This window comes from Microcaecilia unicolor, chromosome 5, assembly GCF_901765095.1.
Source record: "Microcaecilia unicolor chromosome 5, aMicUni1.1, whole genome shotgun sequence".
Taxonomy (NCBI): Eukaryota; Metazoa; Chordata; class Amphibia; order Gymnophiona; family Siphonopidae; genus Microcaecilia; species Microcaecilia unicolor.
Window position 1 is genome coordinate 315,586,856 of NC_044035.1, and position 15,818 is coordinate 315,602,673.

The 15,818-nt window shown below is 44.1% G+C and overlaps 1 protein-coding gene across 3 annotated transcripts; it reads left to right on the plus strand.

Annotated features, from left to right (window-relative positions):
- The first annotated feature begins 171 nt into the window (after window positions 1-171).
- Window positions 172-8,263, plus strand: CCNE1 (cyclin E1). Of its 3 annotated transcripts, none has more exons than XM_030202546.1 (12): window positions 172-256; window positions 870-923; window positions 1,118-1,205; window positions 1,297-1,371; window positions 3,141-3,292; window positions 3,951-4,086; window positions 4,932-5,078; window positions 5,527-5,622; window positions 6,723-6,857; window positions 6,957-7,068; window positions 7,158-7,315; window positions 7,722-8,263. In XM_030202546.1, the coding sequence occupies exons 2-12, from the start codon at window positions 910-912 to the stop codon at window positions 7,848-7,850; spliced, it is 1,242 nt and encodes a 413-aa protein (XP_030058406.1). In that variant the 5' UTR covers window positions 172-256; window positions 870-909; the 3' UTR covers window positions 7,851-8,263. The 3 variants fall into 3 exon arrangements, with proteins under 3 accessions (XP_030058406.1, XP_030058408.1, XP_030058407.1); XM_030202548.1 differs by having other exon boundaries at window positions 181-404; XM_030202547.1 differs by lacking the exon at window positions 172-256 and adding an exon at window positions 506-614.
- The last annotated feature ends 7,555 nt before the right edge of the window (window positions 8,264-15,818 follow it).

The window sequence follows — 15,818 nt, forward strand, 5'->3', positions numbered from 1 at the left end:
GTGTGAAAGGAGGCAGTGGCGGTTGGGGGGGAAACGCGAAATCGGGCATAGGGGGGTAACGAGGAGGTGGCCAGTAAATAGCAAAGGTGGCATGAGCGGGGAGGAGGAGGCGGGTCTGTCCGCGCGCGCACTCAGTTGCCCTCCTCCCCTTATAAAGGAAGGAAAGGAGGGCGCGCGAGAGCAATCTGCAATAGCTGCTGCTGGCGCCAGCAGATAGGTCTTGTCCCATCTGGAGCAAGCTGGACTGTGCACCCGGGTATACCGCTCTTCATCCTAACCTCCCCCACCTCCCTTCTTATATATATATGCCTAAGACCGCAGGGCTCACACTTTCCGGAGCCTTGCTATTACAATCGTCTTATCTGCCAGCTGGGGGAACTGGCAGGGGAGTTTTTGGCTTATAGGTAAGCTGTCAGCCCCCCGCGTGCAGTTCCTTGGGATGCCCGGTGGCACGGAGACCGGTCCGGAGCGTGTCACTTTCTCAATCGTTATATTTTTTTAAGTTGGGTGGAAAGCGCGCCCAGAAACGAGGGCTTCCCTCCTCCTCCTCCTCTTTTCCTTCCCTCCTCTTCTGCGGCCATTTTTAGTCCTGAGCCTGCAAACTCGGCGTCTTGGTGAGGATCTTTGAGCTATTACTGACCAGGCGCCCCCCCCCCAACCCACCCCCAGGTTCGTGGTGGTGGGATGTTGCTGGGAGAGGGGGTCCCTCGAGGCCCTGGTTCTCTCTGCCCGCGCTGCCGGCCGGACAGGCCTCTCTCTGGCAGAGGTGTTCAGGGAAGCCTTGGTTCCTTTTTTTTTTTTCAAATTGAAATGATTTTTAGTTTTATCATGGGGTGGATTTATAATCTTTCATTTTTCATCTCCTGTAGGATTGAAGTTCCTGTGGTGAAAAGCAGAGGGTGACCCGCCATGCCCAGAGAGAGGTTGGTACACTTTTTTTTCTCCCCAACCCCCATTCTAGCGCTGCATTTTAAGCAGCTCGTGTCCTGGTTTGTGCAGTAGGCCAAGCGTTTGTCACTTATATCAGACACCACCCAGTGCACCCGCACCCCTGCAGAAAAAAGAAAGTAGCACCTTCATGGCACCCTCAGCCTATTTTTTTATGTTTTTGTTATAGCGATTCTGGCGAAGGAAAAGCCACAAAGGATGAAGCCACCACAGATTTCACAATGCGCTCCAGAAAGAGAAAAGCAGATGTTGCTATTGTGAGTTCATACAAAGCACCCGAACAAAATAATTCTTTAACATTTTACCTTAAACTTTAAATGTGACCACACTTTTTTTTTTTTTTTTAAGTTCTTGCACGATCCAGATGAGGAGCTAACCGAGATAGAAAACACAAAGAAGAAGCAACAGCAATATGAAAACCAGGTAACTGAGGCTCGGCCTGGAAGCATAGTGTCTGCCATATGTGACTACTTATGCTTGCTACTTTGTCATTTATTTTATTAAATTGATTGGTGTTTCAAATCTTTTGGGATTTTTTTTTTTCTGGCCTTGTATTTGTGCTTATTTGACTTTGAGATAATCAGGTAGAGAGTGCCTCAAATACCTGCTTTGCCTGCAGAAGCAAGTATATTTGTAAAATATAATATACTAAGACTTAGTAACAAATATGAAAGATTAGAAATGCCTAAATTTTCTGACCTGCTTATCTTAGGTGATAGCTGAGATCTGCAGTAATCCTTAAGTATGTTGCTCTGTCTTCTGGCTATGAAAGTACAGGAATCATGCACACATGAGTGGCTAGACTGTATAACGAATGTATGCAGCAATGAACTTGCATGATGGGTTGCATGTTTCTCTTTTGGATGAAAGTTCTTGTAGGCTTGAGTTTTGAGGTAATTTGTTAAGGATTCTGCCCATGACCACAAAATGAGAGGAAGCTTCAGCTATACCTGGACTTGCCTACCATGGTAAGTCCAGGGTTGTGGTCCTCAATGGACATAAGTGTTGGTGACCTCTACCAAAATGGGATTTGAATAAAGTGCTGCCACCAACAAATTATGTAGTAAGTGGTTGTATCTGTTTACCAAACTTGGCTTCTTCAGTTGTTCAGAGCTCATCTGTTGGGGGTCACCTATAGTTCTCTTGGGGCTCCTTGTACTGTTTGTCTAAATCATGGAAACTTTCATAGTGGTTTGGGCAAAATATATGCTGCCAGGCCCCTTGGCCCAGTACATAATCAGTGACCTGATTCTGGGTGCTGATGCTACTACAGCTGGCAATCAATTACTACTACTACTACTACTAGGGTTATGCAGCGCTGTACAATTTAACAACGAGAGACAGTCCCTGCTCAAAGAGCTTACAATCTAATAGACAAGTGAACGGTCGGTCTGTTAGGCTCTGCCCCCTAACATTACTGTGGCTTGAGGTCTTTTTCCACCTTGTATGAATCTTATAGCTACCTTGGCCCAATATTGCACCACAAATGACTATCCGTTCCTGTCCGCACTTGGATTTAGCACAATTGGTGTGATTCACTAGCTGGAGGGCTGTGCCACAGCTTCCATTACTGGTATAACCCAGGGCTCTCCTATATCAGTTAAAAGCCTCCTTCTACAGTTGAGCCACACACCAGGCCTTGGTTCCCTAACTTCCCATTAGCCAGCTTCTAAAGGGGCACCCCTTTTACATAAATGACTAGGAGAGGTGGGTGGCATAAGGGCAGTAGGGGGGTCCAGGGCGAAATCTGCGGGGGCCCAGGCCCCTGTGGCCCCACGCAGATACGCCCCTGCTTGAGGAGCTCATACCTTCATGGTTGAAATAGTGATGTTAGCCAGCAGCAGATACGGGTGACTTCAACCCTGGAGCAAATCAGCAGTTGCCAAATCCCTGGGCCCTACTGAAGCATGCTCTGTCCTAACCAATCACATCTGTGTAAATAACTCTTAAAACAGTTTTTATACAGGGGGCAATGTCTCCTTTTTTTTTTTTTTTTTTTTTTTTTTTTTTTAATACGTTTTATGCTTTGTCTTTTGTTTCTCATTGCCAGTTGCAGTACTTTGTAATGTTTCTTATTTTAACATAGAACTTACTCTGAATCTCTAAACTTTTCTTCTCACTGGTGTATCTTTTGCCCTGCATCCTTGAGCATGATGTGGTTTTAATGATATACATGACTGTGATTTTGTTAGGTGGCATGGAGCAGTGAAGACGTTTGTCGAAATCCACACAGGTTAATGCCCACACCTGATAAGGATGAGGATGAAGCCAGCAGTGTCAGTTTTTCTGTCTTTGTACCACATAGGTTTATTCCTACAAGAGCATCTCCATTACCTGTTTTGGGGTAAGTGTTGTTCAGATATTCTTCCTCCTCATACGCCCCCTCCCCTTAAGGGATAGCGGTAATCCAGTCTCTGAAGTGCTTGTTACCTGCTGATGTACTAGTCTGAGGGGTCTGCTGGGCAGATGAAAATCTGTGAAAGCCCTGAGCAGACATTTGGAGGAACCATTTTCCATTAGCAAATGTAGTGAAGTAAGATGGAGGATGGATAATTTGCTAAGGTTGCTTTTGCTACTGGATGTTGCTAGTTACCAGCAAAGAGCACTAGAAGTGGAGAAAAATCAGGTACTCTTAATGTTAAATGAGGACTAATCATGGATAGCGCAGATCTGTTGATTGCTCAAGGGACATCAGTTTGGTTTCTCTGTTTTCTACTTCCTGTTTTGACTGATGGCATTGTTATACATCTTGCAAAAGGTAGCATGATTTGCTATCAGCCCAGGTAATGGTGCTGGTATAACTACATAATTGCATCGGAGGACTATGCTGTTAAGCTGCTGGGATTTCTTTTGCAATGTCTTGTGCCCCCTATCTTGCATCGAGTGCGAAGTAGACCAGGACATGCCAGAGCCTACTGGTTTTGTTCAAGTATATATTGGGTGGGGCGAAGGGGAAGAGTGGTAACGGTGCTGTAATAACTCTTAAACTTTGAACTGTTCAGTTGGGCAAGCAAAGATGAGGTGTGGAGAAACATGCTAAGTAAAGAACAGACGTACCTGAGGGACAAACACTTCATGCAGCGGCACCCCCACCTGCAACCAAAAATGAGAGCCATTCTACTAGACTGGTTAATGGAGGTAGGTTTTCCTGTTCTACCTACAGCATGGTATAAATGAGAATATTCCACTTGTGGGGGACTCTAGTAGTGTTGTTGAATTACAAGTTTGTGTTCCAGGATTTTGCTGGAAATCCATTAAGATCCGGTCCCATCACCTTCAGCTCTTCAATATCTACTCTTCTGGAAATTTAGTTATGCTTACCACAGATTAGGAAAAATCCAAGTTGTAGCACAGAATATCAATCTAAGGGGAAAGCTTTTGAGATCTAGCGTTTACTTAGCCTCTGTTTTAGTTGGTAAAAGGCTTTGGAGAATGTGTGAAATGTACCTACCAGGATGACGCATGCAGGCAAATTTATTAAATTTGTAAACTGGATTAAAAGCCCTGTGCAAGCAAGTGACTTCACACACAATTCCGCTGGTGCAATAACTGTAGCTAATGTTTATCAGTTCTCATTTAAACATCTTGAGTAAGTGGCTGGGAAGTGTCACCTAAGAACAAAATAAACCTTGGGTTATGGGATGAAAAAGCTGCCTTTTCTGAGCCCTTTGTGCAGAGGAAATTGTGCTTTCATTGCTACTTTGCCCAGTCATATTTTGTAAACATGCATGGGAGTCCACAGAATGGAGAAATAATGCTAAACCATTTGGGTGGCTGAGTATTGATTATATAGATTGACTTTACAGTACGAGTTGAAGTCTTTGTGCTATCTAGTACACTTGAGCTCCCTTGTGTTATAGCAGAATAAAGTACTGTAGAAAACTATATACAGAAAAAAAAATCATGCTGAGGTAATAGATAAAACAGATCTCAACCACCAAAGTATTTTATGTATCTCTGAAGTGATATTTTAATTTTTTCAGGTCTGTGATGTCTACAAACTTCATAGAGAGACATTGTATCTGGCACAGGATTTCTTTGACAGGTTCATGGCTACCCAGCAGAATGTAGTAAAAACCCGTTTGCAGCTGATTGGAATTTCAGCCTTATTTATTGCTGCTAAGCTTGAGGTACACCTCCATGTTTGTGTTGTGGGTTATGCTGTAATCTCATCAGTCCTTCCTATTCTTAACATAAAGATTTATATTTGCAATCCCCCACCGACCCAACATAAAGATACCTGGACACTTGCAACACAATGTAACCAAAGACCATAACGGACATTACCTGACTCTTCTTCCCCTTTTCCCTCTTTTAAGTCTCCCCCCCCCTCCCCCAATTGTACCTACCATACATGTACCTCATTCTACAACAATATGACTTTGTATTCATTCATACCATGTATTTGTTCAGACCGGAATCGGCTAACGCCGTTTAATATGTAAGCCACATTGAGCCTTCAAAAAGGTGGGAAAATGTGGGATACAAATGTAATTAATAATAATCTCGAAGCTAGTTAAATGTGTAACGTGACTTTAGAAAAAAGGCTGAATTTTTTTTCTTCCCACTGACATCTAGGAAATCTATCCACCAAAGTTGCACCAGTTTGCATATGTTACAGACGGAGCTTGTAGAGAGGATGAAATTCTCAGTATGGAACTGATCATCATGAAGGTAACTGTGTGATCACACTACAGTGCAGTTTCACTCCTACCCCCTGTGCCCCTCCTCTTATTCCCACTGCTACTGTGTAAACATGTCAACCTTTTTGGCAAGAAACAATGGTACCTTAATTCACAAGACGTACAATTGCCCCTTTAGTGCACACAATAAATGTGTACCTCCATTTAGGCACCCTGATAACTGTGTGGCAAGATCTATAATATCTGGATGCCTGGATTCTGTTAGCATACTAGTGTAATACAGCATGCATGTACCTTCCATATTCACACCTGCAGTTACACCAGCCATAGAATTGGCAGAACTGTTGCTGCACAAATGTGGCAAGTGTGCACATAACTTGCACACTGATCTAACAGAACAGTTTATGATGGGGCTCCTGCCCATGTCTACTACTACTGATAGCATTTATATAGCGCTACCAGACACAAGCAGCGCTGGAACACTTGACATAGAGAGACAGTCCCTGCTCAAAGAGCTTACAATCTAGGTAAAACAGACAGGCAAGGGAATTACAGGGAGGAGAGCAAATGAGTAGCGGTTAGGAGCCAAAGGCAGTAGTGAAAAGGTGAGCTTTCAGCATAGATTTAAATGCCATTATTAATACCATTATTATGCATTGTGCCCTTACAGAACAGAGCTTGGTCATGTGGCTAGCACTTGAAACGTAAAGTGTAAACTTGAACCAGAAAAAGTGCTAGCATTCTTATGCACACTTTAGAATTGATCTTCATGAGTAAGCTTTGCTTTCATTCTATGTTTTGAGGGCAAATGTGTAGTGAATCGGGTCTTACGGGCTAGAGTGCAAGCCTCCCTTATGGACCAAAATTATACTTAGCCCTAGGAGTTCCAGGTTTCTGTAACAAACCCACTGCTGTGTATATTGGCACGATCTGCAGGTTGTACATTTTCTTTAATGCAGGCACTACCATTTAGTAGCAAGCAGTATAGATGTGCTGGTGGGACCCTGCAGAGGGGGAAGCAGTTAGTGGCAATGAAGCGGGGCTTCAGTTCTTGATTGGTAGCTGGTTTCTCAGGATTTTTTTCTTTTTTTTTAATGCTAAATGATTTCATAACCTGCTAATTTTCCCTAGGGCCTCAACTGGAGTTTAAGTCCTCTGACAGTTGTGTCCTGGCTTAACATCTACATGCAAGTTGCTTATCTAAATAACCTTTACGAGGTGTTGTTGCCACAGTACCCCCAGCAAGCCTTTGTACAAATAGCAGAGGTAAGCAGCATGTACTGTCCATACTACACCTATAAGTATGCTCACTCACTAGAAATAAGTTGAAAGTTACATCTTTTTCCCCTGTTTGCTGTCTTTTAGCTTCTGGATCTGTGTATATTGGACATTGGTTGCTTGGAGTTCACGTATGGGGTTCTTGCTGCTTCAGCTCTGTACCACTTCTCTGCAGCAGAGCTAGTACAGAAAGTTTCAGGCAAGTCCACTCAGGGTTTGGAGCCATGAGACCTCTAAAGGATATACAACCCAAGTGCTAACAGCTACTTGACTGTGCTCTGTTTGTAGGTTATGAGTGGAGTGAACTGGAAGAGTGCATACGGTGGATGGTTCCATTCGCTATGACAATAAGGGAAGTGGGTAGCTCAGAGCTCAAATATTTCCGAGGAGTCGCTCCTGAAGATAGGCACAACATCCAGCCCCACATAAATGGTTTGGACTTACTGGTATGGTATTAGTCTTGCTGTGTTTCTTATGTGCATTCCTGTCTTGCCATAGTATTAAGTGAAACTTCTGTGATACTTGCTCTAATGCTCCACCTGTGCCTGCAAGTGTTTGAATCTAGCAACTCCTTAAAAGCAAGCCTTTGTGTTGCCTTTAGGCTAGTCATTAATGTAATGTGCAATGTGTTGCAATATTAAAAATACAAGGCCTGGAATTCAGTGCCATATGGCTTCAGTATTAATAAAACAACTTTTGAATTTGTCATCTTTAAACAAGAGGAGCAGATAACTTTTTGTGTGGGAAGTTGTATGCACATACACTAGTTTTCAAAGTCTGTGTCAAAATAGTAGTAGGCGTGAATTGATGCAAGATTTTATTTTTAATGTTTGTTGGCTTGGTATCTCGTAGGACAAGGCTCAAGCAAAGTTGGTCATAATGGCTGAGCAGAATCGGACTTCTCCAGTGCCCACAGGTGTACTCACTCCACCACAGAGCAGCGAGAAGCAGAACCCTGTGTTGCACCCTAATTCCATGTGATGATCCAGTCTGCCAGACAGTTTGAAGTGCCTGTTAAGAATTCTGAAATGCTGCAAATAACTTTTATATAAGCTTTTGAACTCTACGAAGTGCTTTTTTTTTCTCATGACAGAGGAATCCTTAACTTGAAAACTTTTTTTTTTTTTTTTTTTAATATATATAATTGAACTTCACTATATTAATAAATCAAGTACACCAGCCACCTACAGAACACAGAAGTGCTCAGAATGCTGCTATGGAGGGTGATGCTTGATACTGGCTGTTTTTAAAACAGGAAATGGAAAAGGCCTGTGCTTGGGTATTTTTTTTTGGGGTGGGGGGCACAGTCAAAGTAGGAAAAGGAGCATGAATTTTATTAAGCCTTTTTTAAAAGTGTTGATCATATAATTTGATACCTTTTTAACTACATGTAAATGCTGCTAAGAATCTTCATCTTTTTAAAATAAAGATGCTGTCTTTAAGACAGTTAATTTTATGACTTAAGTAAGCTACTGTGTGCCGTACTTATCTTTTGTTCTTTGCATAATTTTTGGAAAACCTAAAATCTCCCAAGAAATTTGGCAGAAGTGCATGCACTGTTTTCAGTCCAGCGTTATGTTCAAATGGGCTCTGTAGTGCAATAGCACACATGCTTTACCACAACATGGTTAGCTGCATCTGAGAGCTGCAGTTAAATTTTTTTTTTTTTTTTGTGAAAGCAATATTGCAGAAGTTTCATGCCTCTTACTCTCCACAGCTAGTGAGCTGCTTTTCTCTGTTTAGCATTGCAGTTACTCAGTTGATTTTTTTTTAAGAAAACCTCATATTAAAGGGGGGGGGGGGTAACAAATTGTGCTAATTATAGAAGACTCTTTGCCCAAACTTGACAGTGTAAGTTACAGAATCAGTTGTGCATGTAACTTAATGAACTGATAACTGGTGAACATGTAAATCCAGACTGATCCTAGAATAGCAGTGACACGCTAACTTCCTAATTCTAGAAGTTGCTAAATTGTGCATGCAGATTTGGGCATGTCCATTTTGCATGCACAGCATTGAATAACAAGCTAATTAGCACTGGCATTTTAAGCGATTGGCACAAATTAGATTTAATTGAAATGTGTATGTATAAATTTAGACACTAAGTCAAAGGCGGTGTGGAAACAGGCAGAGGAGTGGTGTTAACATGTAGTTGGAGAATGGCATCTGCACCTAAATTTACATGTGGGTATTTGCACCATGTTTTAGTTAGTGCAAATGGCCGTGCTTAGGTCTGATTCCTGGGTGTAAGCACTGTTGTGTATACCGTGTCTAAGAGGCAGATGCATCAACCAAACGTTAAAAAATCTAAATCGTTAAAGTCCCTAACAATTTTATTTATTTATTTATTTATAATTTCAAACAATAATATACAAGATAACCTTGCTTTAGGTAATACAGAGACATAAGTCATATTAAATCAAGTAAATACAGGAAAAAGAAAACGAATCTCCCTTTCTTAGACCACAACTATAAGGAAGGGGGTCAGAAAAATTGAGGAGAAATTTAACGCAATCATAATTTATAGAAATTAAGGCAAGTCCCTAACAATTTTAAAAAAAACGAAGAATGCACCAAAAAAGTCACACATGCTCAGATCGGTATTGAAACGTACAATGTATCAAGGAATCATAATACACGTCGGTAATCGGCCCCTAAATCATGGGCAGAGCAGCCAAGCGTTTTGCTGGCTGCTCTGCGCATGCTGCAAATGTCAAAACAAAAAAAAAAGCCACAACACATACACGTGGCTACCCGGTCAGCAAAATACAAAAACAAAGGATCAGGAGGGGGCAAGGGCGCTCGTCCGGAGCGTCCTGTGTGGACGGCCTTGCCGCGCCCCCCCCCCCCCCCCCCCCCCCGAAAAAGTGAAATTCTAGCAGCCCCGGTCCCCCTCCCTTCCTGTCTTCCTGTTCTGTTTTGCAAAAGCTAACTCCGCCTCCTGTCATTCTTCCGCCCCCACTGCTCCCCCCCTCCCTATTACCGACCCGAGCAGCGCCTCACCTCTTTCTGAAGCGCTGCACGGGCAGGAAGATCTGTTGTGTTGGTCGCAGAGTCTCCATGACGTCTCTTCTTCCCTGGCCTAGGCCCCGCCTCCTTCTGACGTAGGTTACTTAGGTCAGAAGGAGGCGGGGCCTAGGCCAGGGAAGAAGAGACGTCATGGAGACTCTGCGACCAACACAACAGATCTTCCTGCCCGTGCAGCGCTTCAGAAAGAGGTGAGGCGCTGCTCGGGTCAGTAATAGGGAGGGGGGTCTCGGTGGAGGGGGGGAGCGGCGTAGTCGACCTCAGGGGGGGCAGTGGGGGTGGGGCATGGGGCGGAAGAATGACGGGAGGCGGAGTTAGCTTTGCAAAACAAGAACAGGAAGGGATGGGGACCTGGGGCTGCTAGAATTTTGCGTTTTCGTGGGGGGGGGGGGAGTGGCGGACAGTGAGGAGCAGCGGGGGGGGGGCATTGCCGTCCATACAGGACGCTCCTGATGAGCGCCCTTGCCCCCTCCCGATCCTTTATTTATTTTTTTAATTTGATGTGTTTTATGACACGTTTTCTTTAAGCTCAAACACAGCTCTTTTGGACATTTGTAATGCAACATCCTTTTGACCAATCACAGCGCTTTTAGCTCTGCTAATGTGCTGGGATTGGCTCAAAGTTTGTTTATTTTTTCACTTTACGATTTTTCCTGGCACAGAGCTGTCCTAACGAAAGGTCCAGACCTCTCGTTAGTTTTCCTGCCTTTTTCCTGCGTAAAGGCAATCGGAAAAGGTTACTGCATCTCGTTTCAATGGGGTTTTTACACTAATTGCTCATCTCCATTCTGTTTTCGTTAGCTGCTAGCTTCCTCGGTAAAAGCCCTTTGCATGCAACGGATCAAAATTTCCTCGTTGGAGGGTCATTAAAGGCTCATTAAGCTTTAGTGCATCTGCCTCTAAGTGCAGTTGGTAGAATAGTCCTTTTTTTTTTTTTTGGTGCCACATATAGAATGTATCCCTACATGCCTATGTATATGTTTAACCCCATGGGGCGTAGCTACGGGGGGGGGGCATGGGCCCCCACAGATTACGCCCTGGTCCCCTCTACATTTGTTGCGCCCCGCCACCGCATCAGGTACCTTGTATGCTGGCGGGGGTCCCCAAACCCGCCAGCCGAAGTTTTTTTTTGTTTTTTTTTCTTCTTCTCCAGCGCCTTCGTCATCTTTCTGACGCCTTATGTCAGGACGTAAGGCGTCACGTCCTGCACCGTGCATTTAGTCCCATGCAGGACGTAAGGCGTCAGAAACAGATGAACCCACAACGAAGGCGCCGAAGTTGACCGGCGCTGAAGACTCTTTTGGCTGGCGGGGATTGGGGACCCCCGCCAGCAAACAAGGTACCTGATGCGGCAGGGGGTGTTGCGGCGACAGTCTAAAGCGGGGTGGGGTTTGGGTTTGTGGTGGTGGTGGGGGGGTCCAAAGGGGTGGGGCAGGGGGCGGTGGCTAAATAGTGCCCCCCCTCCAGCTGAGGTCTGGCTACGCCCTTGGTTAATCCAGTGCCTAACTTTAGAGAATTATCCCAGTATGTAGAATGGGATGGTGTAACAGGAATTCTAAGGACAAACAATATACATTGGTTTAGTGTATATGAACTTTACTTATGTTGGTGCAGCTATTCTTTAAAATGCATTTGTATGAATTCAGAGTAAGCAGAAAGGAGTTCTATAATTTTTTCAGCCACTAGTGGGCTTTGGGGCTTCCAAATTTCTATTATGGGCCTCTGCATTGCATAGTGTTAGCACTGTCACTTTTTTTTTTTACGTTTCCAGAGGGGGGCGGGGTATGTTTGTGCTTGGACTAGCTTGGTAGCTAACACTATATCCTTCACATGCATTTTGTACACTTTGTTTAGAAAGGTGGAAAACTGGAACTTCTTGAAATTTCTGTACTGGACCAATATTTGCCTTTAAAATAACAGTATAGCTTTCAGATGAGACCAGGAAGAAGCTGTTACCTCTGTGGTTTTCAACTCAGACCTCAAGACACACCTGGCAAAGTTTTCAGGATCTCAACAATGAATATGCATGAGATTTGCATGCAATTTTCTCAGATTCAGAATATCCTGAAACTGTGACAGCCTAGTCTGAACTCCTGTCCTAATAACTACTACTCTTCTCCCCCCCCCCATGTAGCCACATACTTTAAAAGAAACCCTCAGCCAAGGAATATTTTGTTTGATGCTATGCCTTGAAACTGGGCAGAGCTGGAGAGCAGCACCATCCACATCCACCTCTCTATTAATTTCATAGATTTGTTACTGATTTGTTTCTCAGTTCACACAGGACAATGCAGTACTTTAATCCTGCTTTGTGGTTTATGGTGGAATGAATAAGGATTAACGCACAAATGAGTTGTGGGTGTTACAGCAACCTCTGCCTTGTAGTAGAGGCTGCCTTTCTATGTAGTTACAGGTAAGAACTAAAATAGGGTTGTTGGTATTCTGCTCCAGCAGCTCTGACATCTTTTGTGGCAGGGGAATAGTAAAACCAAATAAATGATGCACCACATAATATACCAGGGCAAAGGAAGATGGTGTGTTTGGTGATTAAAATAGGATATTGTCATTACAGTAGCTTATGCATTTAAAAACATGCAAGATAGATGAAATAGAAGTGCCTGGGTTTCATTGAGGATACTGTATAGCTTAAAAAATAATCTGTTTTTTTTTTAACATCAATGGTAGTGTGGCACTGGCCTTTAAAAGACCCCGACACCTTCAAGCATGCTGTAGTCACGCCACTCCTCAAAAAACCATCACTAGACCCTACCTGTCCCTCCAACTACCGCCCCATCTCCCTCCTACCCTTCCTCTCCAAGACACTTGAGCGCGCAGTCCACAGCCGCTGCCTTGATTTTCTCTCCTCTCATGCCATCCTTGATCCGCTTCAATCCGGTTTTCGCCCTCTTCACTCGACAGAAACAGCACTTTCTAAAGTCTGTAATGACCTGTTCCTTGCCAAATCCAGAGGCCACTACTCCATCCTCATCCTCCTGGATCTATCCGCTGCTTTTGACACTGTCAATCATGACTTACTTCTTGCCACACTGTCCTCATTTGGGTTCCAGGGCTCTGTCCTCTCCTGGTTCTCCTCCTATCTCTCCCACCGCACCTTCAAAGTTCACTCTCATGGATCTTCCTCCACCCCCATCCCCTTATCTGTTGGTGTTCCCCAGGGATCGGTCCTTGGACCCCTTCTCTTCTCAATCTACACCTCTTCCCTGGGCTCCCTGATCTCATCTCATGGTTTCCAGTATCATCTCTATGCTGATGACACCCAACTGTATCTCTCCACACCAGACATCACCGCGGAGACCCAGGCAAAGGTATCGGCCTGCTTATCCGACATTGCTGCCTGGATGTCCAACCGCCACCTGAAACTGAACATGTCCAAGACCGAGCTTATCGTCTTTCCACCAAAACCCACTTCTCCTCTTCCTCCACTTTCTATCTCAGTTGATAACACCCTCATCCTCCCCGTCTCATCTGCCCGCAACCTCGGAGTCATCTTTGACTCCTCTCTTTCCTTCTCTGCGCATATCCAGCAGATAGCCAAGACCTGTCGCTTCTTCCTCTTTAACATCAGCAAAATTCGCCCTTTCCTCTCTGAACACACCACCCGAACTCTCGTCCACGCTCTCATTACCTCTCGCCTGGACTACTGCAACTTACTCCTCACCGGCCTCCCACTTAGCCATCTATCCCCCCTTCAGTCTGTTCAGAACTCTGCTGCACGTCTCATATTCCGCCAGAACCGATATACTCATATCACCCCTCTCCTCAGGTCACTTCACTGGCTTCCGATCAGATACCGCATTCAATTCAAGCTTCTCCTTCTTACCTACAAATGCACTCAGTCTGCTGCCCCTCACTACCTCTCTACCCTCATCTCCCCTTACGTTCCCGCCCGTAACCTCCGTTCACAGGATAAATCCCTCCTCTCAGTACCCTTCTCCACCACCGCCAACTCCAGGCTCCGCTCATTCTGCCTCGCCTCACCCTATGCTTGGAACAACCTTCCTGAACCCTTACGCCAAGCCCCCTCCCTGCCCATCTTCAAGTCTTTGCTTAAAGCCCACCTCTTCAATGCTGCGTTCGGCACCTAACCCTTACCGTTCAGTGAATCCAGACTGCCCCAATTTGACTGCCCCGATCGGACCGACCGTTCACTTGTCTATTAGATTGTAAGCTCTTTGAGCAGGGACTGTCTCTCTTTGTTAAATTGTATAGCGCTGCGTAACCCTAGTAGCGCTCTAGAAATGTTAAGTAGTAGTAGTAGTAGTAGTAGGTGTTGTGAGGCTTTCACTAATTAAAGCTTATTCTTGATCACCTAAATTTGCCTATGGAAGCATAACCATGCTTAGTTGTTGGCTTTGGGCACTAACCCCTGGATTCTATATGGCACTTTGTTGCATGTATAAATTTAGATGCATGTCCAGTGTGTGCAACTTAATTGAGCCAATTGGTGCCAGTAATAGGGTACTAACATGCACTAATTGGCAATGATTATAGAGTTTAAGTGCACATCATTTTAGGTGTATTCTTTAGAGGTGTATGTAAAATCCTAACGCACAGATCTGAAAAGGGGGGCATGGGCATCTCTGGGCCATTCTTAAAATTTATTCATGTTTAGAACTAGGGCAATCTGCACCTAATTTGGGTGGGGGTTTACATCAGGTTTGCATTGATTGTAAATGGTCATGCTTAAATGTAGGTGTGGTTCCTGCTTAATTGTAAGCATGGTTTATACTTATAGCATAGTGCTAAGCACTTAATACTGTGGGGGGTTTTTAAGGTGCTATTCATAGAATCTAGGCCTAATGGCTAGCCCTTGATTTTAGTTTTATTTATTTTTTGCTGATTTGTGGCTCTTTGGATCTTGTGTCAAGCCATCAAACTTTACCTGTGGACTAAATTAAATTTTGCAGATTTTTGGCATATGCTTGAATGGGCTTTGAATATGGAAACTGGGCCAGCCACCTTGGGTGTGATTTACTGTAGTGCATAGGTTCCTGCAGTGTACTGTGTTGCTGTAGCATGCACACTATGGCACTAATAGTCTTAAAGCTCCATGAAGCTTACAATCATGATGTTAAAGAGTTACAGAAAGGCTGCTTGTATGCCTGGTCAAGTCACTTAATTGGCAGTTGTCCTGGGTACAAACTTAGGGGCCTATTTTTTTTAGTAAGCTGGTAAGGCTAATATTTGAGTAGTGTGTGCTAAAGCAACACTACTGGGGTAGCGTGGTCACCCTGGGCTAGTTTTGAAGTTAGTGCACACTGTTTCTCATGCTTTTCTATGGGGGGGGGGGGGGGGGGGGGATGTGGCCACATTAACGTGCTGTCCGATTAGTATGGGGGTTGTATGAGCCACTATTGCCAAGTCAATAGGTGGTAAGAGCTCAGGGAGTAAATGGTTGTGCACTACTTTTAATACTGGGCATAGCCATTTACTGTCCCATTAAAAAAACTTTTTTTTTTAACCTGCTCTGGTAAAGAAATGGCAAATGGCCCAGCATGTGTCCTAATTTCACATATCCAAACTAGCGCAGGCCACTTTACTGCAGCTTAATAAAAGGGCCACTTAGATTGTAAACCCTCTGCCTATAGTGGAGCAGAAACTGAGCAGGCTGTGTGCTTGTTACAGGCCACACATGCAGAAAGGGTTTCGGCATTGAACTTGTGCGGTAAACATTGGTGTACCACCTGCTTCTGTAGTAGACATTGGTGCACCAAGTGGGCTCAGTCTGCCAAACAAAGAAAATTTCCCCTTATGTTGGTAATATGTCATCTCTTAAAAAATGCCAGCTAGCAAATCACAAATAGGATTACAGATAACTGTACTAACTTTTTAATGATGGAGTCTGTCATCTGTAACCCTCCTCCCCTCTAAAGATGTGTATTCTTAAAACATAGCCCAATT